Consider the following 24,227-nt stretch of genomic DNA (forward strand, 5'->3'; position numbering starts at 1 on the left):
ATACCTGGCCATGAGGCGTCATGTGGGCTATCTTCTGGAGATGAAGTACACTGTCTTTTTTTAACTGGTAGCCGTGTCGCGCTTGTTCTTAGTACTCAAAAAGTCGCAGTCCGAAGAAGAGACTTTTTTGAATGAGTCGGAATCACATCGTGTCGATCTAGCCTAGATCCCAAAATGTGCTTATGTAGTAAAGTGGGGGAATTCACACCGAAGGTTAAGAACTTAAGATTGCTTAAGAAGGACCAAAGGGAATCCAGAAGGAGTAGTTCAACGCAAGGGTGAGAGTCTGGCCCGTTAATTTCCCTCGGAATTACCTAAAGCTATACTTTCTATTTTTTATATCATTAATTTCTCCTTACGTAAGTTTATAAGTCGGGTACATGCGTACTTCTCGTAGCCTTTCATTACAAGAATCTCAAGACCACCGGCATCCTCCAACCAATTATCCAAGGCCACAATTCATCATATCCGTGAACAGCTCTTCTTAACTCTCAAAGCCACTACCCCTGTTGGAATACCGAAATTTGAGAATTTTTTTAAAGTGCTTAGAAAATTCCCAAAACTTGTAGAATTGGTCGCCCAAGCTTGCTGCTGATTACGAATATTTACCCAAAAGTTTGCTTTTTTGTTGCTGTTTTGGTAAAAGAAAAATTTGGGCGGTTGAGTGGTCTGGGTGGTTGGCCAATGAATACATCTACTTCCCCAACAAGCGAGACTGAAAAGGGGGACAGTGGTCACCTGACTTCGGATTACGCACTTGAAAAGTTTGAATAATTTAGAAACGATGGAATGGTAAGCTTCCGTATTAGAGAGCAATGGCGTCCTAAAAGACTTGGACGCCTCGGCATGGTATCAATTATCGTGAGTAAATGGAAGTCACAACACCTGCCAAGTTATCTGGCTGCGGAGTCGATTCGACCGCATCTGACATTTTTATTCTCAACCACGACCTCGAAAGATCCACGCCGGTATTTCGGGACTGGGCCGGACTCTTGGACCTCGGACACCTGACTCCCCCTTGGCTGAGAAAGTTGTTTGTGAAAGAACGAATGTGAACCTTCCTTTCTTGGATTACTTATTATTAAACGGCCTACTGTTTGCCGATATGAAGAGGCACAGCACCGAATACCCGGTACGCGAGTGTGGCAGTGCCGCAATCAGGGGCGGAGTCGGGCTAGCCAGCCCCCACGACCTTCGGCGCGTCGGTTGATGTCATGTTCCTTTCATCTTACTTCTCAGTTATGCGATCGTGAGCTTCATGTTTTGATCTCTCGCGGGGTTGCGGTACAGCTGTGGTGTGCAGTCGTTTGAGATTCTCCACTGAGCCGTGGTCATGCCACTGCGAGCAGGCACCCTCCTTGCATGGGTCGTGATCCTCTGCGCAGCACTTGTCGCTGCAGATGTGGATCCTGTGATGATCAAAGTGAGCTTCAACCGCCCAAATCCCTTCCACAATCGTTCTAATGGTCAATCGAGGGCTCACATTTCTTCTACCATACGAATGGCTCTGAATTCTTCATCCGAGGCGTCACATATCAACCGCCATCGAACTCGAATAATACACAAGTGGATCCGTTGGCAAATTTAGACTGTATGCGCGATATCGTGTTCCTCAGCCAACTCAATACCAATGTCATTCGGGTCTCCTACATCGATCCAACGCAAGATCATACAGCCTGTATGAGCGCACTGCAAAATGCTGGCATATATGTTTTTGTTGACCTACCCACAAACCTCACCATCAACAGCACAAACCCTCAATGGAACTTGGACATATACAATTCCTGGACACAGAAGATAGACGCAGTAGCCGGGTTCAACAATTTACTGGGATTCTTTGTTGGGAACAATATTATCACGAACAGCGGTAACTCGCCTGCTGCTGCGTTTGTGAAAGCTGCAGTCCGGGACCTCAAGTCATACATCAACAGTAAATATAATCGCGACATACCGGTTGGGTACGAGGTGAATGCTGCTGCCAATTACGATATCGTGTCGTCGTATATGACGTGCGGCAGCAATACTTCAGCAGCAATAGACTTTCTTGGTATATCAGACTTTAATTTGTGTTCCAACAATACCAGCCAGGGTTTCGACTTGATTTCCGCGGAGTACGGCATCTATCCTGTCCCCGTGTTTTTTGCGGACTATGGATGTAGGGATTCGCCTGGCAGTGCAAGGATGTTCGCTGAAGTGCAAAACATCTACGGCAATCCTATGACGAACATCATTAGTGGAGGCATCGTGTTTGAATACTTCCAGGACGACGAACTCAATGGTATGAAGTCCCGACGCGGTGGAACGAACCTTTGAAGCTGATCCCAACCTCAGGACTTGTCTCCATATCGGGAACCCACGTCAACCCCTTGGCAGACTTCACCTCGTACTCGTCCCAAATTGCTAAAATCACCCCTTCTCCTACTTTAGTTTCCAACTATGTGGTGTCAAATACTTTCACGCCGAGCTGTTCAACAGGGGCTGCTTTCTCTGCTTCTCCAACCTTACCACCAGTCGTTAACCAAAATATATGTGCCTGCATGGTGGGTTCTCTAGATTGTATAGCCAAACCAGGACTAGAAGCCGCAGTGGTAGAATTCAGGTACCGAAGTATCTGTGGGTCAACATCAGAAAATTGCCCTGCGTTGCATGGAAACGGAAGTAATGGCACATACGGCGCATTCAGCATATGTACAATTAACGATCGACTCTCCTGGGCTCTGAATCAGCTTTACCAATACAGTACAGCGGATTGCTACAGTGACGCAGATGCTGCTATAGCTCACACTAATTACTATTCCAGCGGCGGGGATTGCGCCGAAGCCTTGTATGAAGCGGGCCCGTCTGGCACAGGAACCATAAGTACGTTTCCAACATCGACCGGTTCAAGCTATCCTGAATATACGAATATTGGTGCCGGGGTGCCATCACCAGTTCTCAGCAACGGCGCAATAGCCGGCATTGTGGTAGGATCCATCGTCATTTTTACTGCATTTGTTCTCGGATGTGTACGGATCTGCTGTTGGAGGGGAAAACGGCGAGGCTGTGCTTGCTGTATACGAAGACGAGGCATCAAGTTCCAAGAAGATGCGACGAAGGACGAGAACCAATACCACCCAGATTCTCGACATTCAAAATCTCCAGACCAACCCGGTGGTCTAAGAGGAGGCGGATCTTCGATCATCTCGGATGATTCGCGAGGGATGGTGGAATTGCAGCCTTGGGACGAGAGATATCTACCACCAAGGAGTAACAGCGAGTTCCAAAGCACCAGTAGCAGATCCGAGATTCCAGCGCACGGGTTGGCCAGTGAGGGGAGTGCGTATGTTTCTCATCAACGACATCACAGCTCGACATCGCAGCATTCAGGACCCGAGTTGGTAAGCTCACTTGCCGCGCCATCACCGATGGACTCGGTGAAGGAGTTACCGGCATTTCGTGCACATGACCAGCCGGAGGACAAGTCGTTGGGGAGTATGAAGTTGCTGTCGCCGGTAGTGAAGGTATTGCCTGTACCAAATGCTGATAATTGAAAATTTTGGCATTCGCCTTCGGCTCGTTACACTTTCGAAGGCGCTCCTCTCGGAGGCCTCTCATCATATGTAGTGGCAATGGTTCTAGCGAGAGTGGAGCAGAATGACAGGACCCAATGACCTGGTATGCCCCGTTGATAGAATTGGGACCGGAATTTTCCGATAGCAGCCTGGTCCATGAGCCAAGAATTTAAAAGGAGCCCTGACCACCAAGTCTCTCGAGAAGTTCCTCATCTGGAGGAGAGATCGGTTACCGACAGTTCATTCTAGGGAAGAAATGATGGGGTTTCATTTGACTTAGGCCCTCTTTTTGACCGGCTGGATCTCATAGTCGTGGAAAGTGTTGGTCGACTTGATGATCAACCTCCGAGGTTTATGATGGATCTCTACTTCAGCAGAGATAAGATGGAGGAATCTGTTGAACGAAGTTCAGTTCGAACCATGCATTCAACACCACACGAAACACAGCAAGCCCGCCGCGGGGGAGCTTCGGCGCATTGCGGGTTGTTCAACCGTCGGGGTATTGTTTAAAAATATGGAGAGACTGGCTGTGTCTTACCTACATGAGGAAAGGGTTCATCGGAGCTGGTGGGTGGCAAGGTCAATGATCTGATGAAGTAGCGCTTGGACGAGCCTATGCTCAGGAGCTGTCGAGGATAGTCTGAAAGTGTTCTCCCGGGAGGTTCCAAAGTGGAATGCCTAATTTAAATATATCCTCCTTGAAATCCTCACAGTTTTGTCAATGTTTGACCCGTTGTTGGAAACCTGTCAACCCCCTTTACTGGCCTAACCTTCTCGGGCCCATCGGGCTGTTTCATGCGAGCTTCTTCCTTAAACTTTTTCTCTCAAAAAGTTATTTCAGGACTCCTAAGAGTAGATGCAGCATGGGAAGTTTGTACTATAAAACGTCTATCGATCGTCACCTATCAGAGAAGTTTTGCATTGAGGCGGAAGCTCGGTGTCGCTGCATGCTTACCACGGTATCACAAAGGCTGAAATACGAGATATTGAGCGTCTCAAAGTTCACCGGTACTGGCTTCTAAGATCTCGCATCCGAGGAGCTACAAGAACTGGGCGAATCAACATGCGTGCAGATCTTCAACATCCCTCCACCTTCACGCTGTGAAACGGGATTATCTCACGCCAAGACGGTCAGTTGCATCTTTGCCCATCACACAACTTTTCGTGATGAGTACAATTGAATCCTTCTAGGCTTGCATAAGGTTTGTGGTGCAGAGGATTGCACCTGCTAACTCGGCATAAATGTAACTCAAAGGACGTTGTCTCTCGCCATCAATATTACCTCTCCGCCTTTCTCTCCCTTGCGTAGATACTACATCCTGAATCGTATCACGTTTCCATACTTACTTCTCTCCTAATCCTCCAATTGCTTAAACTGACTCCCGGAGCGATGTCCGACCCGGTCAACTCTCCAGCAGGAATAACTATTCCAGCCGGCTTCCAGATACAGCCGGTTGATGATAAGTTAGACCCTAGCCCCATGCCGAGTAACCCTCCCTCGGCGGCAGCTTCTCTCGGAGTCTTAGCAAACTTCAAGGGAAATTTCGCGGGTACTGGCTTCAACCTAATCTTCCGCCCTAACAGCGGGCCTCCCACGACGACGACGTTCCCCAACCCCGTCGCCCCAGCGCCGCCCACCCCACCTAGCGAGAACGTCCTCGAACTCAACCTGACAACAGAGACCCTCTCGTTCTCCCCTTCTCTCGGAAGCGTCCCCAACCGCGGGCTCGAGAAACAGAACGACATCTTCCTCAACGGGATTCCATATGTGCAAGCCATCAGCGATGTGACTAACATCGCAACCGGAAAAGCGGACGGCACACCCGTCCCAATACACTTCGAGCCGGGGCTCTGGATGCATATTCCCGCAACAAATTCAGACCCATTCCTGGGCGAATCACTCACACGAATGGCTTCCATCCCACACGGCACCACGATTAACGCACAATGCCTCGCACCAACGACCAGCATTGCTGGTCCACCCACCATCGCGCCAGTTGACATTACCCCGTTCCCCATCGGCGGCAACCAACAGTCGGGAGGAATCAAGTTCGCAAGTCAAACTGCATCCGCCACAAATACCCCGCGGTTACCACAGGACCTGAGCAAGTTCATCGCCCAGGGCACAATCACCCAAGCCATGCTCACGGACCCCAACACCGTTCTGCGCAACGACAATGTAGGAAAGACGATCACCAAGACTTTTGTCTTCACCGTGTCCACCAAAGCCGTGAGCCCGGAGCTGGCTGGTGGGACGGCCAATATTGCTTTCTTGCACGGTTCCTCGGCTGGGCCGAACGCGGATGCGGCGCAGATGTCTGCGACGTTCTGGGTCGAGATTGTGCAATATAGTCTTGTGGTTCCTCCTTTCAAGCCTGGGCAGGTATGTTTCCTTTATCCATTCCACTAGACCCCCCTTTCGAATAAAATTATAGGTGTTGTGCTAACTTTGTTTGGCACATACAGGCGCCCCTGAAGATCTCACCCCGAACTTCTCATCCCGGTGCTCTTGTGCCGACCTTCCACGTCAATCCTCCCCTTGAGACCACAGTTCCCAAGACGATTGTCATCACCGCAACCCAGATTCAATATTCGCAGGTGGTGTTTCTCAACTTTGCTGGCTTGACGTGGCCACATGTTTCGGTGGCCACTCTTGTGCCGGCGACGTTGCAGACAGTGCCGGCTTCGGCTTTCAACTGAAGCTCCATATGGCTTTGTTTGACCATTTTGGAACAATGTTGATCCAGTGGACGTGGCCAGTTGTGCTAGTTGGTGTATTTTCGAGCTAGAATCATTGAATTCGTTTTTTTAAAGTTGATAGCCAGAAATGAGAGCCTTGACGGCGCCGCTTGGAATTCTCATTCGGAGCTACATTCGCTTACCTTATCTTTTGCCCCTTTTCTTCAAGTTCATAATGCTCAGATCAGCCCATGCACCGCAGTCTCTCACCTCGTCCAATGATTTAGAACTGCATATCACGTAGAGGCTGTAAGGTTGGAAAGATTGGGAATTATCTTACTAACGGCACAGAAGCACAAAGTAACAGGGCAGTTAGGGCTTATGACACGGCTTCCAGGCTCTCTGCTCTCGCGTGACACAGAAAAAGTGACCAATGAGTATGAGAAAAAACGATATCCATCAAAGCAGAGGCAATATTTGTGCTAAAAAGTCTACCACCTGCACATCGCAGCCCATCATATGGCGCCTGGATGTCTATGTTGCTTAAAAGGAAAAAGGAAAGAAGGTTTTCTCTAATGTCCGGAGTCCAATGAACAACTAAATTCACCTTTAAGGAAAGAACTCCAAGTCTTTAGCCAGTGTTGATCAAAGTTACGATTTTGCCAGTGCAGGATCCAGACCAGCAAGCCCCTTTCCCACAGCCCTGTTGATTCCGCCCAGTCTCTGGCTTCCAGGTTGTTGTTCAGCTCCACCGATTCCAAATATCCGAGTTTGGACCCAATAAATGCCATATAATGTGTTAGCATCTGGCACAGATGGTTCCTCAATACGTCGTAGAGAGTTCGCGAATTTCCAGTTCTCATAGAACCGTCCTGGGATGTCCCTGTTAGCGAAGGGCAGTTTTGATGAGGCAAGAGCCCCCACTTACATCTGGGAATGGCGGAAGAGCAACAGCGGGATCAGCGAGTCCCACTGTTAGAGTTGTTCCGAAAACCATGAAAAAGATTGCGCGAAGGCGTTTGAGAGTGCATGATGATAAAAAACTTGGCCGGAGTAGTCTTTCAAGTATCTTCAGGTATTGATGGCCGGTAAAGGCAGTGAATTTGAGGTTCTTAGGATTGGATTCCTCGAGTAGCAACACCGATGAATGAGACTCTGTATTTTCTGCTAGCCCCATAACCGCTGCTCGTTCTTGTCTCCCTGAAAGATCCCAATCAAACTCAAGGACTTCAGCGGCGGAATCTAACGCCGAGAGATTCATTTGATATAGGAAGGTGTGAAATACCATAGGAAGATCGTCAATGAAGTTGGCATATAGGAATGTGTAAAATACCATAGGAAGATCGTCAAGGAAGTTGGCTTGTGCGAAAGCGGTGCTCAAAGTGTTCGTATTTCCAAGGTGTCCTCGCTCAATAACTTCTCCAAGCCAGGAAGGCCTGAAAAGATCCCTCTGTTTCACTAGAGATGCCCAGGAAGTCAGATCAGCTATGCCCTGTTCGATGCTTCAATCATCGGGACACATTTACCGTGTGGAAATATGCTCACATCAAGTAGGGATGTTCGAACGCAGCTCACGAAGCCCAGCACCCGCTTCTCGTGGTTGTGTGACATCTTGGCAGCTTGCAAGCAGGTGGTACATAAGTCATCGTCAGAGCACTGATGTACCATTAGGATAGACAGTCGAGTAAGAGCCGGAAATTTCGACACTAACCTTGATCTTCAAGAGTCTGCATCTCATACATGCGCCACGCTTGCGAACATTCTTGACTTGGTGACGTCGTTCAGAGTTGAATTTACTTCTTTTGCGGCTCGAGTTGGTCTTCTCGGCTCCTCTCAAGGGAAACATGATCACCGAAGAAGGCAGTGGCTTAATCTCATCCCTGTACATTCCATCTTGAGAAGCCGGGGATGGTGCATTCATGCTGGCCGGAACTGTGAGCGAGACTTCAAGAGCAATAAAGATGAGCGGAGAAGGATAGAAGCAGAAAGGACAATAGGAGAGCTTTTATAAACCCAACCTCCGACGTCGCCTAGATAGGGTCGGATAGTCTCAGACCCTGGCCTGGTGGTGGTTTGGTTACACAAACCGTAGAGCTGACGCAGGAATCAAGCCACACTTGCGCTCAATGACTCAGCTTTCAGCACAGCGCTTACTCGAACTTCGACTCAAGGGCCACCCTCAAACAAGGCAAAGACGTTGAACTCCAATGGGGAACTTCCCAAAACAAATTCCCCTGCCGATCTGACTCGTCCGTGATGAGGTAGGTTACACGAGCCAATAAGGGGTATTATGATGCAAGCCACGCTGCTCTTGCATCTTGCTTGATGCCTCTTTGGGAATAGTGGGCAATCTTGACTCCTGATTCCCAGGATTGACGTAGCAGAATTCTGCGGTAGCAAGAACAAGATCGAGCGCGGAATTTTCGGGTGCCCAAGTCTTTGAGAATCAGGATGAAAAAGACTTTCGAATGCCTTCTAATTACACTCTTTTCTTGTGGATGTTGATATGATCAAATGTGTTCTCAGACCGTGGTCGTTTCTGAGGTGTTGGGCCAATGTTGGTGTTGTCCGGTCTTCGGGAAATGGTTCTTCGACACTGTGCAAAACGGCATTGACGACCTTGACGTCCCGCGGCCGCAGAGGAACCGATGTGCTCATTGTATAAGCCGTATCTCCGACGCGCGGAGGATGGGCAGCTGTGGAGGGCACAGGTCTCTCAGCATCGTGGCTGGAAGCCTGGAACCAGCTGCCAGAACGTCTGCGTCATCCTCGTCGAAATGTTCATAATCCTCCCCGTCAGTATGAACTTCTGCTTGACTGGTGAAAGGATTAGCCTTTGGGATTGTTGCTGAAGGAGAGGTAGTGAATAAAGCTCTGTTTACTTATACGAAACGTGTCGGAGCTGGTGGTAAGATCAGTGATCTGACCAGGCGAGTGTGTTGTCAATTGACGCTCGTTGCCCCTTTTCGAATCGCCGTCAGAAGAGTCATCGCCGACAACCCGTATCTCAGACACAGATGCCATTGCAGGACAAGCTGTATGGAGTGCATGCCAGCTTGAAATCCAAATATAGCGTCGTCGAATTCTTGTCCTAGCTAAGTCGGACCTTGTCACTTGCAATTGTCAATCGGCCCGCCATCAGTGCCATAACAAAATACTCGAGCTGGGAAAGTACTACGTACTTTCTTTTGCCCAATCCTGCCCATGGCGGGTAAATTGAGCCTGCGGAGGACTTTTAAGGGGGGTTATGAGAGTGACGCTTTTTGCGGGGTAGGGAAGGGGGGGGGGAAGTAAAACGACGCCCCTCCAGGTGTCGATTGGGGTGTGACGTATCGAGTTGGGGCAGGAATGTTAACGAGTTGTAATTGATTACTTAAGCCCTTTAGAGACCTTAAGTTGGATTTTTAATCCAAGTATAAGCTAATATATTATAAGGCTTATAATAAAAATCTCCCTTAAAATTTAAATTAAAGGAGTTTATATACTAATTAATTAAGTTCTAGCTTTTAAGCCTTATAAAGCCCTATAAATCAGGGGCTTATAGGGCTCTTCTATCAAGTTTCAAGGACTTAATCGCTAATTTTCTAGGCTTTTCTAAGCTTATCTTTAGGCTATAAAATATTAACTTTTTACTTTCTTAATTTAAGAACTATTACTAATTTATATTTTATTAAAATGTCATATTTGAAAAGCCCTTTATTAGCGCTATAAGAGAATAAAAAATTATTGAATTCTATTAATTCCTTATAAAGTAAATTGAATTTAAAGAGAAAGCTAAATTCTTGGTGTTCCTGTCCAGGCTCCTCTACTTTGGGTTACTGTAGTAGGTTAGTCTGGCCTCCTGGGGTCTGTCGTTTTACTTTCCCCCCTTTTTGGAGCGCGATCCGTTCTGCTGTCCGACTTTCCCATTTTCGGTCTGGTCTGGACCTTTTTTGCACTTACAACGCCCAATCTTCCTCCAACACTTCACATCCCTCTTTCCACAGAGCCATTAACACTCCCAAGACGAGGCAATAACGTGGGCGGGGGCACCCCAGCGCTGGCAACAACTGTGGACTGGAATGAAAATCTGGAATGAAAGCCTCACTATCCAATTCTGTCGAGGCACAGGGGTGGTGGGGAACATGGCAGTCCTTACCTCATTCGCAATTGGTCTATCGACTAAAGCTTGACCCTTCTCGAGAGTGTAAAGAATGGGTCCTTTAGTTTTTTAAAGAGATTTTGCTTGCTTTTTTTCTCCCAATATCACTCTCGTGCTTTTTTGATAGAGCTTTTCTCGACTCCCTCTTTGACAAGTACGCCCTTGCATTTGTGTGCTATTATGCCCTGTTATTGGCTACCACTGTGTTCCGCATGATTTTACCCCGCATGACACAAAGTTTACAAGTACCGAGATCGCCCTCTTCTGATTTATATCAACAGTTTTCACCACCTTCCATTTGCATGTCTCACACCTTCCCAATTGCAACTTCACACAAGCTCAGTTACCTCCCTCGTCCATTACTCTTATCCAAATGTCTTCCCTCTCCCAAGACGCGTTGACCCTCCACGGCGGCTGCGACTGCACGAGCATCCGCTTCACAATCTCAATCCCCGCTCTCGTCTCCCGTCCGGTTCTACCATACCCGGACCTCTTCGGTGCAGAGATTTGGCCCCCACAAATCTTCTTGGACCACTGCAACAAGTGCCGCCGCGTAAGCGGCGCTCTCGTCCAAGGCTGGCTCACATGTCCACAGGATTGGGTTGAGTGGGCTATCAAATCCACATCCGGTGAAGAATCCCCAAGTGCGACCAAGTTCAACACAGTAGATCTCATCTGTGCCAAGCCTGGGGTATTGCCAGTTGTCAACTATGCATCGACTGAAGGGGTTACGCGGCCGTTTTGTGGGAGGTGTGGCACGAATCTAGCTTATGTTTTTGAGGGGAGAAAGGAGAAGAATCCGATTCCGATGGTGGATATTGTGCTGGGTAGTTTGGATACCGAGAGTCTTGAAATGCCGGGCGTGAGACCTGAGAGGCAGTTTTATTGGAATAGTGGGGTGGAGTGGATAAAGAGGTTGGTAACTGAAGGCGATTCTAGCGTGGGTGGAGAGAAGCTTCCTAGACATCCGGATGGGAGTAGGATGCAGGTCGTTTGAGGAGGATTCTGGTAACCGTGGTTGGGAAGAGTCATATTTCGTATGGACTCGTATTCGAGGGTCGTCTATAGCCAAATATGTCGGCATGGTTTTCTTCATATTCGCCTTTCAATTGGCCCAACATTGCCGATTTTGTGAAGATTAACACATGAATAAGCAAGATACAGTTGTTGCTGAGTTGAGATGACGCGCTGGAACACGCTCTCAGGTGACGCTGAATTTCTGCCGGCTACGCTGTTTTTGGCCTAGTCAATTGAAGGCTTGCCCGCCCGCCTAGCTCCTTCTGAAAGCTTCCTGCTCCAAATATACCATCAACCCCAAGCTCCATCACAACATTCCAAGATGCGCCCACGACTGCCCGCACGAAGAATACTCTTCCTGCGACCTTTCAGACCGCCCAATGCTCCTCGCCTCTTCACACAGAACACCCTGACTTCCCGGCCACAACTTCCCTTCCTCTCAACTTCCCGCAGACGACAGACTGCACGATTCCTCACAACAGAAAGAAAGCAATGGATAAAAGATGAGGTCTGGCTGGCAGGGAAGTATACAGCATTCCTCTGGGTCGGAGGTAGCTTACTGCTGGTTATCGCGTTCGGTGTGCAGCAAGAATGGCTGGATCGCAAATTTCCATCCCCCAGCGAATGGTCGTGGGTTACGAGGAAGGATTTCAGGAGCGCAAAATGGGACGAAGACCACGAAGGAGTGAACGATGGCCTCGTGGACTGGGCTCGGACGGGAGAGGCATATCGACGACTGCTGCGGCGACTGGAAGATCCAAAAATAGATGGCGCTGGGCTGCAGGATCAAGACGAGGGAGGGATTCTGGTGGCAGGAATTGGAAAGACTGGATTCGATATTTCGAAGAAACCGGAAGCTTGGAGACGTGGGTATTACGAGGTCTTGATGGGAGCTGCCAGAGCTGCAGAGCATCTTGATGGTTGGGTGCGAGACACAACGAGGAACATCGCCTTTCCTGCTAATGTTGTGATCGGTCTTTCAAATCCGAACCCGCGTCCGGTTCCTCCTGGTGCTGCAACTGCACCAAGGGAAGAAGACTGTGAGCCAGCGTTCGAAGCTCCGGAAATATATTATATGCGGGTTCTCACGACAAGTGGTTTCACGGAGAAGCAGAGAGTGGATGCTGCACTGGCATATGGAGCATGGTTGGAATACAAAAAGACACCGGAAACTGCATTAGAGATGTACAAATGGGCATTGGACATTGCAACTTCGAGCTCAATATCTTCCAAGTCCATTATCAATACCACGACTGGCATTCTCGACCCATCTGCCGGATTACCGTCTTCGAATCTTCTGTCTGCTGCGACGGCTCTAGCGGTATACCATGCTGTCCATTCCGACCTCTCCAATGCCCTTCCAATATTCCTTTCCATCCTCCGCGCACGAAAATCCTTGCCGGAACAGCCTGTGACGATGCATTCAACTCTGAACCCGGACGAGGAAATGGCCGGTTTCTGGAAACGCGCCATGAATCTCGTCCACAGCCTTATGGTCCCCCCATCATATCCACCTCCTCCAGGTGATGGCACAACACCACCAACACGAAATCCGAAAGAACGCTGCGAGGAAGCAGGCATTATGACATACATTGGAGAGATACTCTACGCCTCAAAGCAAACCAAAGCAAGCAGGGAGGATGGATTGGCCTGGACTCGAGAAGCAGTCGATATTGCAGAGGAGCAATTGAGAAGAAAGGGGGTTGACAAGGATGGTAAAAATACGTGCAAACAGTGTCTTGAGGTCGGCTTGGGAAACTGGAAGACAATGGTGTCACAAATGGCGAAAGAAGAGAAGGAGGCAAAGGCGCAGAAAGCCGGCGGCTGGCTTGGATTTGGAGGCGAGTCTCAGAAAGATGTTACTGGGAGATGGGAGCGTGAGAAGCAGGTTATCGTTGAGAGGCAGCGGAGGGCCATGGATATTCTTGCATCTCCTTCACAAGCTCCTCCGAGTAGCTCCTATTTGCAGGTATAAGGAGCGTGGGATTGGGGTTGGCTTTGTGGTTGGGAAATATAGGTGTGCATGATCTTTCGAATTGAATACCCAATCCTACTCAAGCCAGTTAGTCCTATCTTCTCTCAGTGACCTTCCCCACTGACGCCGAGTGGCAATGCGGAAGCCCATACCCCCAATACATTTGACATCTCCTTGCTTCTTGTTTTCGTGCATTGGACGTCCCTTTTATTTCGCTGTCGGTACCGAGTTGCACGCGGCAACCTTAGTCCGGCGGTCTTCTTTCCTTGGTTACCAGTTGGATTTCCTCGGTGGGGGAGCTGCTTCTCCAACATCCCTGCATCCAGGCTTCATCCAAGCTCAAGTTGAGCCAAGCTGAACAAACTTTCTCGGCGACAGTCGAACCTTCAACGGCTCTTTCTCCACCAAGACATATGTTTTCTGCTTCGCCCAATCGTAGTCTGCCATCCCTTTCGGCAGACTGAGATCAAAGTTCCAAATCATACGAGAAAGGATGAGCCGCAGCTCAGCGTATGCCAAGTTCTTTCCAATGCAGTTTCGAGGGCCAAATGAGAAGGGCTGGAGCGTGTTCTTCTTGTCGGTTGCGAATTGCGAAGTCCTGTTCGATTGCAGCCATCGCTCGGGGATGAATTCGTTTGGCTGCGAGAAGTTCACTGGAGATCGGTATGCGCTCCATTGGCTGAAGGATATATTAGTCCCTCCCGGAAGCCACTCGCCGCATACGATACCTCCCTCTGCTGGTGTTACTCTTGGTAGACCAGACGGAACAGGTGGTGCCATTCGCAGCCCTTCTTCGATCACAGCAGACAGATACGGCAACTTGCCAAGTGAAGAAAGATTTATATCCGTTTCTTCTTCGAAGTTGCATCTGATTTCTTGGACCAAGGTTGCCAGACACATCGGATTCTTCAGCAAGTAACCAGTCGTTCCAGCTAACGCCGATGCTGTAGTCTCACTCCCTGCGATGATCAAGATATTGAAAGTCGTTTCAATCTCTTGCAAAGACATCCTCTCTTCATTCTTCGGATCGAGAACATACGATATGAAGTCTGGCGAGGCCTTTGCCCCCTTGAGTCGACGATGAATCTTCTCCCTACTCAACTGGAAGTGTCCCTGTCGATTCGACACAGGTGACGGCAGCCACCACCGCAGAAACCGCTCAAGGAACGGATAAAAGCGGACAGAAGTCACCAAACTTGCAGCTTTGAAATGCGAAAAGACCAGCGCCGACCACGAATGATGCCGCTCATCCGTCAAGCACCCAAACGTCTCCCCAAAGCCAAGCTCTCCCACAATATCAAACGTCGTCCAGCTAAACCACTCCACTAAATCCACAATCGCATCCCCCCAACCTGCCCTCGCCTGTTCATGTAATCTCCTCATCAACGTTCCCACATACTGCTGCAGAATCGGCTCCTGCTCTCTTAACGCCTTATCCGAGAACGCATGGCTTATTAACCTCCGAATGCGATGATGATCCTTATCACCCGCGCTTAGAATCGAGTTTGTGCTGTTCTGCTTTCTAGACATCCAAAGCGGGTTCTTGCCAAAGTTTTGCCCTGGCTTATGGCTACCGTAGATGTCGGTCCACGCTTGTGGGTTGATGCATGATATCTCGTTAGGACCAATGCGGATCATTTCTCCGTACTTCGAATGGAATTTTTGGACCTGGTGGACCAATGTCCCCGATTGCATGGCTCGCATGAAGGGCCATCGAGTTAGAATCCAGAGTTTTGGTCCTTGGAACCTTGACAGAGGGTGGTAGAAGAGGAGATAGACGGCGCGTGCTGTGAGATACTGGGAAAGTTAGCCTGGTCATGCTCTTTGTGCAGGCTGCGGAAGGTTGTGGAAACCTACAAGCAACAAAAGAAAGGCCAACACTACAAATATTTGGAAATTATTGAGCGGCTTTGGAGCACGGAATGTTGCCCAGTGGAACGGCTCCATGTTTTGTGGGATTTCGAAAGAAGAGAAATTTGCTTCCATGTTGTTTCTGCAAGAGCAAAGTTGCTAGATAACCGGTCGTTGAATGCGAGAACGACTTCTTCTAAGTTCTACTAAAGATTGCAAGCATGCGGCGCAGTCTCGTCCTCTGATCTCTTCGTTTGTTTATTTTCCACATCGTTGGCTTTCTGGATTTCATTCTTCGGGGCTGGTTCTCCAAGAAGGTTTAGCCTCGGCGAGTTGGCTTTTTGGGGGCTGTCAAAACCTCGAATCATTCCCATCTCTACAGTCCCGCCAAGTCTAAATCCTAACCCGATCCAATCCTCAACATCCCTGTTGGGAAACCTCCGCATCGCCACCAAAACGGGAGCACTGGCTGACGTGCAGGCAGATAGGCGCTGATTAGCGGAGATGTGTTTAAGCGCCCAGCCCCAACCCCAGATATGCAAATGCGCGTGTGGTGACGCTGACGAGGTATCCTCGCTTCTATCCCCATCAACGCCATCGGCTCCAGAATTCGGGGTCGAAATGGAAGGTAGAGGTGACGCACAGGTCAGCATGTTCCCCCACCGGAATGTTTGTTCTTCCCAAGCCTATGTTTCACGTGAGCAGCGCCGCCTTTGCTCAGGCTCGGCTCAGGCCGGGCTCATCTTCGGCTCAGGTTGCTCACCCTATTACGCGACGCGGCGTGGCGTAGCTAAGAATTAGGGACCAGGAAAAAAGAAGAAAAAACTCTTTTATAAGTGCTATAAAAAGTAATAAATACCAAAAACTCTCCAAAAGCAGACGTAAAAAAAATGGACAACTGCCAAACAATCTATCCTAGACATTATCTGGCCAAAAAGCACCAAAACTCAATACATTTCCCTCCTACTTCTCTTGAATATTCCAGCAGCTCTTAGCAAGTGTTACGAGACCCCTTTCCATTTGGCGTTACTAAGGGTAATAAGTGAACTTGATATCCAACCGTTCTAGTACTATAGAATAAGCGGACGGCCGGTCCCTGCCTTGAGGAACATTAGTACAAGGCCACCGAACACCAGCTGGGCCAGCCCAATCCACAGGTGGTACAGACTGTCCAATTGGCGAGTACATCCCATACACATTGACAACAGACCTCTCTGTTGGCCCCAGGTTGAGGAAGCCCTGTGGCATGGCCCTACTATATGGATATGCGACTCCGTCCTGAGTGGCACTGGCAATGGCGAGATCTTCTGAATAATATTCGCTATAGGGATCTGATTTTCCAAATGCTGCTTTCCATACAGGCATATTTTCTATCATTGAGTATACGAATACAAGTGCAGGGCCCCATCGACTCGGTATCGACGCAATCCAACAGAATTGCCTTGGGATGCAGAAAGATGCGACCACGTTGTCCACTCTCCCGGGGGGGGGGGGGGGGGGGTTGTGCGGCGACATCCACGAGCATAGATTCATAGCCGTTTTTTGCAAGTGCCGCCCCGAAGTCCTGCAACGGTCTGGATTAACCGACGAACAGGGAACCCTGCCAGTCCACACATTCGTCCATTGCATATTAAACCAGGGTTGCTTCCCAGCCCTAGGCACCAAGGAGTATCTTTCGAGGGTAGCCTTGTAATCAATTGATCTAGGAATAACCGACTGGTCTGCAGAACTATGTGCGCAGTCTGCAATGCAAGCGAGGGCCAGGAGGCCGAAGTGTAGAGAGGATAGACATCGTGAGACTATGGCAGAGAGGTTTGAGCGTGCCATGACCGATATTTCGATGAATAGCAAAATCGATGAGATAACGAAAACAGGTGTTTCTGGCAAGGAATAATAAGTGGTGTATATTGCAAGACAGTGCTTGTTAAGATGTGTAGCAGTGCTCAGAATGTTTATTGCAGATGGCCGAGACAACTGGAAAGATGAACTCTTATATATATCGTTATCTGCAAGTTCATATTCCAAAATACCTTACTCTTGACTAGTATAGATTTCTCGACTTGGCAGCCGTGGCTGTGTCATATAGAGAAGAAGCGATGTGTTGACATGGCTATTTTACTCGTGCCGCCCAAAGTCTGTCTTGGGCCTAGCTCCCGCATCCCTTGCTTATCCAACCAGTTGAGCAGAATCGAGTGGATTGGTGGAGGGATCTACTTTGTTTACTTGCCCTCGCGCTAGGCCCGAGACAGACTTTTGGGCGGCACGAGTAACGTTCCCTTTGCGGAGGCAGACTTTTCAAGCTAATATTGAATTGCGGTAAGAAGATAGATTAAAGGCTGCCTGATCGAAATCTTTTTGGTTCAGGCGCAGTGTTTCATTCTCAAATGCAGGTTTGTCACATTTCGGTAGCAACTCAGGCGCGTGTCCACTCCCAATACAGATACTGGTAGTAGAAATCCTTCATTAATAACCGTCTAACAGTGGCGCAGTGGGGCCAAAACACAACAATAGAACCAAACTCAAGAGGAGGATCGAAAATAAAACGGTCCAAACTTATCCGTTCAGCTGCGGCCAGGAATACATGGCCCGAGCATAGCAAAGCGAAAACCAAATGAAATCCCGTATTTCAAGGCTTTAGAGACGTCTCTCCTGAAATTTAGCAAGATGGTCTCTAAAATACAATTTTGGTGTTCCTTGCTTAGAAAGCCGGCATTTCTGGCTGAACGGATAATGGAGTAAAACCAACGATAGAATAAAACCCCCAACGGAAGGATTAAACCCAATCATAGGGTCAAACCCAAAAGTAGGATCAAAATAACAGAATCTAACCAATATATAGCCAACTTCGAAATAGGATCTAACAAGAGAATTCTAAGGAGTGGGACCGAGGTGAAACTACACTGCCAGTTCAATTTCACGAAACCACATTTTTTGGAATTTAATAACGCTAATAATAGCTAACTTGGTAATTTTTTGGTCTCTTTCCTGGGAAGGAACCCGACAGAAGTTGCTATCGCCGACAGAGTTTCGCCACGACCATTACGAGAAATTCTATATAAGTCCCATTCAGTCTCCTCTTCCTCTCAATTATTAGAACAGCAGAACTCCAAATACTTTCCTCAACGCAACTTCGATTGAAATCACTTGAAACAAAATCTTCCCGCTTCCTCAGCTTAAACTCTTCCAAAAACGCCCCTCATTTCCCATACTTCTGTCACCAATTATTCCTACCGTTCCAACATATCCGCCATAATAAAGAGTACAGAAGCCCCTTTTATACTGTATTCAACACAAGATTACTAATATTTAATCAGCAACCACCATTGCACTTGGGTTCTTAATGAGCTATATTTCTGGGAGATCTTTTGCCCTTCCCACGAATACACCGCTCAATAACGTCCTCTCATCTTCGAGTAGTCCTTTCCACGACTGCATGGAATCGGAAAATGCTATCTGGACTGACTGCAGAGCTGCCGCAGGCCTCACAGCTCAGTCAACCGGTTCTAGTACTGTGGTTGTTGGGGGCCTGAACACCCGAGCGCTGCTGCCTTTCCATTCTATTGGGACCATCATCGACTTAGGCCAGAAGTTGGGCGGATCTGAACAATGTTACTCTGTCAACGATCTTGGTGCCACTGGCTGGCTCACAACTACCGCAGTCGCAGGTCTGAAAACCAAGATATGTACTGCAGCAGTCAATGGGGCAATTGCTTCAGGGCGCGGATGTTATAACGAACCTCACGGAGGTTTCACCCAGCAGGGTGCAGGACCCGTGGCCACGTCCAAAGTGAATCTATACCTCGACATTCTCCTCACGGGAGCACAGGCTCTAGATCCAACCATCGATATCACCCAGCTGGCCATTGACCTGTGCGAGAAAGGGATTGACCATCTTACCGGGGATAAGGGATGCACCGCACAAAGGAAGGCCGGAGTTATTGTTTCGCATAATTCTGTGAATGGTGGCGCGATTGATTGGGCACCGAATGGCCAAACTCCCCAGTTTGATAACACTGGCGTGAATTGCGGGAATTGTTTCATGAATATGATTATGGAAGCTTCTAGCATTGTCGACAAAGATGGCAAGACCGGTATCCCCGAGGATGCACCTCCCTCTTAGGGATGACGGTCTATGTTTACATGGAAGTCGAGGGGGGGATTAGAGCACGGGTCAGGGAGTTAGCATTCCTGAGTTTGTTGAAGTACTGTATCTGCTTTGGAGATTTTCTTTTTGTTTTAGCTTATCTTTTGATTGTTTAGTCTAGTCTCTCGTTAAGTTTGTAGTTACTTGTTTGGTATTTGTTTGTTTTACTCATCAAGTCCAGTGTTATATCTTAAATTGAATCTTTCTTCCAACCCTCTGTCTTTTTAATCTTGTAAATGTAATAGAGTCTCGTCTCTACGGAGAAATGTTCTGTTCAGCCAGCTCTGATCTGTGTACCCTTCGATCAAACATGCTCCTCAAAAATGGTATCCGAGCTCGCATACGTAATACATTAATTCAGAGTTCGTTCTCCAAGGCATATAAAGACTTGGTAATAGAGCTGACGAGGCTCGTTCGTATCAACTTTATAACAGAGGCTACTAGTACCGAATATCAAGGTACAAATAGAGAGAATTTTTAAATTCAAACTTCCGAAGCTTCACAGTATCCACTGACAAAGTACCTGAAGTCGAGTTATTAAATCCTTCCACACTATGCATATTAAATTTGTGATTGCTTTCAATATAGTTCTAGTCCCGTTATTTCTATTAATACATAGTACATTCAAGGTCCTACAGCAAGCACTTGCATCGAGGATTCAAGTCAATTATATCATTCTCTGTCACTGAACCTCAGTTGACGTCTCCGATCTCCGGCTTCGGCCCATTGATTGCTATGTAGCAATGAAAGACGCCTTGCCAAACGAAATATGAGCCTTATCTATAGAAATCCCTTGCTCAGTTGTAATAGAGATGGAAACTTAGGCACTTCAGTGATTCGAGGATTGCATAGACTCGGGTGACACATATGAAATAATGGGCAAGGATCTTGCCAGAGCGGTCCCGTCAGCTCCTTTCTTCTCAGCACGTACTTCGCAATTCTCCACTCGTCAGACGCAGGATGGCAACCATGAAACTCAGGGTGAGGGTGGAGTTCGTCTTCCGTGGCTGGCAACACCTTTACATCCCAACTGATGCTTTCCATCATTGTTTGCTGATCTTCGAGCTCTTTTCGACAGTCATTTCCTTTCCAGAGTACCTCTACTTGCTGTGCGTGAAGTGATCGAAATTTTTCAATCAGGTTTGGAAGATCCATGCTATACCACCCGTTTTCGGGACAGGGGTCGGTTGGATTGCGCAGCATTCTCCCTCCTGGATATGAACATCTGTTAAGGTCCATAACAATCGTGACTTTTTGCTCCGTTGTCCTCTGGCCTAGCAATACGAATATCATTTCGACGGCTGGGTTGATATTTTCTGCTCGGCCACATCGTAAACGCCCTTCGGTGGTGGGGAGCTGCAAGAAAGGATGCCGTGGATATATCTCCCAACGGGTTTTGCCCTCTGCGTTCGCAAACCTCTCACCATTTGAACATTGCCACACGGGATCCGGTCGCCCTGCGTTCACTTCTATCGAAACTAGGGAGGCTCGGTTTGCCGGACCAATGGTTCGGAGCCATGAGACGATAGGATCCCAATTATGCTGTCCCAGGAACGCAAACGTGTTCTTCGTATAGAACATCCGAGCTGCCTCGTGGCTCACGGTCTTGTTACACAAGATAAGATTCACAGCTAGAGGTCGGAGGCTTGCTAATATAGCTTCTTGGTCGACCTCTTGCCAGTGTAAAGCAGAAGAAAGACGTCTCATCCTCTCATTCGATGGCCACGCCTCCCCTTCAGGTTCAGGGTGATAATGGTATTCCCCTTTCCATTGACCCTTCCAGACAATGATAGGCGACGTTGATACCAGCCCTAAACCATAGATTTCATCGCGAATTTCGCGGGAGAGGGACAGAAAGGTGAGCGGGGGCGAATTGCGCGGTCGTTCCGGGGCAGTATCTCGAATCAAAGCTGTACAGCGGTTTCGAATCATGACGTTAAGGGCGATAAGATAGGTTGGGTCGTTTGTTTATGAATCACAAAGTGAAAGTGCATTCGAGGAGGCCAGATGACTGTTGTCAAGCGGTACTTGTAAGGCAACGACTTCAAGCGTTCTATTTTTAGCCTGTTCCAACAAAACCTAACAGAGGCCTTTGTTTCACTAAGCACCGTTGTATATGGACACACCCACATCGAGTATATAGACACCCTTTTCAAATTGTGAAATTTGCTGAGAAGAATTAGTCTTCAGATTCAGGCGTGAGGAAACCAGGCATCAATCAAGATTTCTTACTAAGTCTGAGTTATTCGAGTGCGGCCGTGTGAGAAATTCATACAGTACCTATCTCCAGTTTATCTGCTTTGTGTGTGGGGCACGTGACCTATACGAAGCGGTATAAATTGTTAGTTTCTAGGTGCCGAAAAAAACACCATCGAAACGACGAAGCAAATTTTCGGAAACCCCCTATTTACCTCACTCCATCTCACGTTATCCCTTCGTCCGGCAAGACATAGTCCACGCTAGCAAGGGGGCCTGGCTCAGACTGTAAAGTCGTACCTTTGCTAATAAACTTATTAGTCATCTATCACTTTTTCGCCCTGAGCCAGGCCCCCTTGCTAGCGTGGACTATGTCTTGCCGGACGAAGGGATAGAGCTTCTGACTAACCTTACAAGGCTATAATAGAGAATTTACATTACACCATGCGTTCACGCAATCGTTGAAAGACACAAAATTCAGACACACACACGGCGAGATGCGATTCGACCCCTCAAATAAGCCCTCACACGAAGTCCTTGGACAAGCCTATAGCCTGCCTCTTCTAAGCAAGTAAATAGCTCGAAGAGTAGTCCTAAAGGAATACCTTTACAAGCATCTTCACGAGTATCTCCATGAGCCTTTAATATATTAAGTTAACCTATAGAACCTCAGAGCGTTTATATATATATCCGGCGTATTTATGGTATCTCGAGGCAAAAGACTACGAGTAAGCTAACCATTTGCCCTTATCAGGAGGCACTATACCCCATATATATCGTTACCTAGCTATTTGTCCTTCTACGTATTGCTGGGATGTGCCAGGACGGCGAGGGACAAGGGGAGGAGAGGAAGGGAAGGAGGGGATAAGGTGTTACATCAGGACAGGAGAGGGCATTCTTCAGCTCCCTTTTCCCACAGGGTTTTGGAGCTGTTTACTGAAGCCTAGGCAGGGTCTTCTTTGCACGCGTCTTCTTGTTAACAAGAAGTGGATTAGTCAGCGAAAACATTACCTGAGGTTAGAACTCATATAGTTAGTCCCCACATGGGCCTTTTTAGGCCTAGAACGGAGTATGAATAAAACAAACAAATAAACAAACAAACAAAGTTTCTAGGTGCCTGAGGCTATAGAGGGTGCATGTGGCCAGCCACGCACAGCCTGCCTTCAACCATTCTAAATTAAACCCTCTCGAACCTATTAAAGACATAGGTAAAATCTTTTGACTTGAACGCTGGAGGGAGGGGGGTCCATGCCCTCCCCCCCCCTCTGGGAGTGGGCTTAGGCTTGGGTCAGGCTTAGGTCAGGCTTAAACTCCCTATCGTACTTACCTTGACTACTTGTGCATTACCTTGCTATTGCGTGCCTCACACTATAGGGCTTTGCACCTATACATACAGGCTACCTACCACTGTAGAACAGTAGCCAATTAAGAACGTTTAGCCTTGGTTATATGCTTCACGTGACCTCCCTATATAGCCTGGAAAAGCCAACAGATCTAAAAAAGGGTTCTGGAGGGATCCCTGTCGGAGCCAAAATAGGACCCGCCCCTAGAGATAAGACGAGGAAAGTATTACCGGGCCTTAAGAGTGCCAAAACGAGCCCCTGCAAATACTAAAATGGCTCTTCAATGCATGCTCAGGTTTACTTAGCGCGTGCTCAGGCGGTGCTCAGGAATGCTCACCTTCGGCTTAGGCTAGCTCACCCGTAGCTCAGTCTAAAGCAGCAGCTGCTCAGGTCCAGAGACGGAAATGGAAAATGTCATGAAATCATTCCGGTGGGGTTGGCCTGCACCACCATCTCGGCGATCAGAGAGACGGGCCGCTGCTGTGCCACATTCGCTCTCACAATGGGGACCGGTTATCTTTCCACTTGCGGTCTCCCTATCAACACCTTCGGTGAACTCAGGTCGAATGAGGTGCGAGGCTGAGCGAGTAGGCTCGGGATGGTCGACCTCACGGGTGCGTTGCACAAGGGTAAGCCGTTTCTGCGCCACCTTCTCGCGTCTTGCAGTCCACCCAACTTTCTACTCGACTTTACTAAGAAGAGACTCTATTATTCTCAGCTTACTTTTCTTAAAAGATTTAATAAAAAAAATGATATGGGAGCCTATACTTATAAAGCACGGGAGCCTGTAACTACAGCACATGTAGAAGGGTCGTTATAGCGCATAAGATCCTCTTTAAAGCCTGCATGTGATCAAGTGCGGGGCTCAGCTTTCAATGCACCAGATGCCCTCTTCTGAGTTCCACACCCATTGGCGCGAGTCGCACGAAATATTAACGGTCGAATGTCGATATTGTGAGGAAGAACGTTGTCAAGTATTCCCAGTTCTAGCTTGATAGCAAGATATCCGCTGGGTTGTTGAGAGCGGTTGGTTTACCCATGGCCGGCTTTGATGGGGGTGTAAACATTTGGGGGAGGAGTTTGGAAGAGTTTAACGGCGGTAAGTAATTTTTGTGAGGAGCGGAGTGGTGGGGTAAGGCCGATGAAGAGTTTACTTGAGGGTTGTTGCTCCAAGATGAGGAGACGTTCTTGGAGAGGGTGGGATGAGGAGCTGAATGGATGAGACGAATTGTATTGCAGCACACACCGAGAGGACGATTTAATCGAAGTCGGCGTTGTTAACGTGAAGTAGAACATCTAACATACTTCTACGCATTGCCTTCACCCTGAC

General features: G+C 48.2%; 9 protein-coding genes across 9 annotated transcripts; 6 read left to right on the forward strand and 3 right to left on the reverse strand.

Moving 5' to 3' along the window:
• Positions 1 to 1,333: 1,333 nt before the first annotated feature.
• On the forward strand, positions 1,334 to 3,530 carry K444DRAFT_634554 (carbohydrate-binding module family 43 protein; the record flags this gene model as incomplete). The annotated part of the gene is made up of 3 exons (XM_024883761.1): positions 1,334 to 1,423; positions 1,477 to 2,278; positions 2,332 to 3,530. 3 exons carry the CDS (start codon positions 1,334 to 1,336, stop codon positions 3,528 to 3,530), a joined length of 2,091 nt encoding a protein of 696 aa, XP_024731303.1.
• A 613-nt stretch (positions 3,531 to 4,143) lies between these two features.
• Positions 4,144 to 4,757, forward strand: K444DRAFT_128948 (uncharacterized protein). Its single transcript, XM_024870438.1, has one exon. The coding sequence runs from the start codon at positions 4,226 to 4,228 to the stop codon at positions 4,571 to 4,573; it is 348 nt and encodes a 115-aa protein (XP_024731304.1). The 5' UTR covers positions 4,144 to 4,225; the 3' UTR covers positions 4,574 to 4,757.
• A 274-nt stretch (positions 4,758 to 5,031) lies between these two features.
• On the forward strand, positions 5,032 to 6,251 carry K444DRAFT_539681 (uncharacterized protein; the record flags this gene model as incomplete). The annotated part of the gene is made up of 2 exons (XM_024875649.1): positions 5,032 to 5,934; positions 6,018 to 6,251. 2 exons carry the CDS (start codon positions 5,032 to 5,034, stop codon positions 6,249 to 6,251), a joined length of 1,137 nt encoding a protein of 378 aa, XP_024731305.1.
• Positions 6,252 to 6,694: 443 nt separating this feature from the next.
• Positions 6,695 to 8,170, reverse strand: K444DRAFT_667478 (uncharacterized protein). Its single transcript, XM_024887301.1, has 4 exons — positions 7,942 to 8,170; positions 7,757 to 7,886; positions 7,159 to 7,688; positions 6,695 to 7,102 (listed from the first exon to the last, which is right to left on the reverse strand). Exons 1-4 carry the CDS (start codon positions 8,149 to 8,151, stop codon positions 6,803 to 6,805), a joined length of 1,170 nt encoding a protein of 389 aa, XP_024731306.1. The 5' UTR covers positions 8,152 to 8,170; the 3' UTR covers positions 6,695 to 6,802.
• A 2,360-nt stretch (positions 8,171 to 10,530) lies between these two features.
• Positions 10,531 to 11,551, forward strand: K444DRAFT_618230 (uncharacterized protein). Its single transcript, XM_024881272.1, has one exon. It carries the CDS (start codon positions 10,745 to 10,747, stop codon positions 11,366 to 11,368), a length of 624 nt encoding a protein of 207 aa, XP_024731307.1. The 5' UTR covers positions 10,531 to 10,744; the 3' UTR covers positions 11,369 to 11,551.
• A 127-nt stretch (positions 11,552 to 11,678) lies between these two features.
• K444DRAFT_618231 (uncharacterized protein) lies at positions 11,679 to 13,835 on the forward strand. The gene has a single exon (XM_024881273.1). It carries the CDS (start codon positions 11,711 to 11,713, stop codon positions 13,361 to 13,363), a length of 1,653 nt encoding a protein of 550 aa, XP_024731308.1. The 5' UTR covers positions 11,679 to 11,710; the 3' UTR covers positions 13,364 to 13,835.
• On the reverse strand, positions 13,703 to 15,349 carry K444DRAFT_646255 (cytochrome P450; the record flags this gene model as incomplete). Its single annotated transcript, XM_024885179.1, has 2 exons — positions 13,703 to 15,160; positions 15,221 to 15,349. The coding sequence occupies 2 exons, from the start codon at positions 15,347 to 15,349 to the stop codon at positions 13,703 to 13,705; spliced, it is 1,587 nt and encodes a 528-aa protein (XP_024731309.1).
• Positions 15,350 to 18,554: 3,205 nt separating this feature from the next.
• K444DRAFT_699188 (uncharacterized protein) lies at positions 18,555 to 19,334 on the forward strand (the record flags this gene model as incomplete). The annotated part of the gene is made up of 1 exon (XM_024887977.1): positions 18,555 to 19,334. One exon carries the CDS (start codon positions 18,555 to 18,557, stop codon positions 19,332 to 19,334), a length of 780 nt encoding a protein of 259 aa, XP_024731310.1.
• Positions 19,335 to 19,913: 579 nt separating this feature from the next.
• On the reverse strand, positions 19,914 to 21,341 carry K444DRAFT_618232 (uncharacterized protein). The gene has a single exon (XM_024881274.1). The coding sequence runs from the start codon at positions 21,288 to 21,290 to the stop codon at positions 20,139 to 20,141; it is 1,152 nt and encodes a 383-aa protein (XP_024731311.1). The 5' UTR covers positions 21,291 to 21,341; the 3' UTR covers positions 19,914 to 20,138.
• Positions 21,342 to 24,227: the final 2,886 nt, after the last annotated feature.

This window comes from Hyaloscypha bicolor (assembly GCF_002865645.1).
Source record: "Hyaloscypha bicolor E unplaced genomic scaffold K444scaffold_135, whole genome shotgun sequence".
Taxonomy (NCBI): domain Eukaryota; kingdom Fungi; phylum Ascomycota; class Leotiomycetes; order Helotiales; family Hyaloscyphaceae; genus Hyaloscypha; species Hyaloscypha bicolor.

What these genes read in the sequence shown, in the direction of transcription:
- K444DRAFT_128948 (XM_024870438.1), top strand. Translation starts at nt 4,226, where the DNA reads ATGCCTAATTTAAATATATCCTCCTTGAAATCCTCACAGTTTTGTCAA.
- K444DRAFT_618230 (XM_024881272.1), top strand. Translation starts at nt 10,745, where the DNA reads ATGTCTTCCCTCTCCCAAGACGCGTTGACCCTCCACGGCGGCTGCGAC.
- K444DRAFT_618231 (XM_024881273.1), top strand. Translation starts at nt 11,711, where the DNA reads ATGCGCCCACGACTGCCCGCACGAAGAATACTCTTCCTGCGACCTTTC.
- K444DRAFT_667478 (XM_024887301.1), bottom strand. Translation starts at nt 8,151, where the DNA reads ATGAATGCACCATCCCCGGCTTCTCAAGATGGAATGTACAGGGATGAG. An exon ending in GCAGACTCTTGAAGATCAAG is followed by an intron (nt 7,887 to 7,941) that starts GTTAGTGTCGAA and finishes ATGGTACATCAG; the next exon opens with TGCTCTGACGATGACTTATG. An exon ending in TGTGAGCATATTTCCACACG is followed by an intron (nt 7,689 to 7,756) that starts GTAAATGTGTCC and finishes GGGCATCTCTAG; the next exon opens with TGAAACAGAGGGATCTTTTC.
- K444DRAFT_618232 (XM_024881274.1), bottom strand. Translation starts at nt 21,290, where the DNA reads ATGATTCGAAACCGCTGTACAGCTTTGATTCGAGATACTGCCCCGGAA.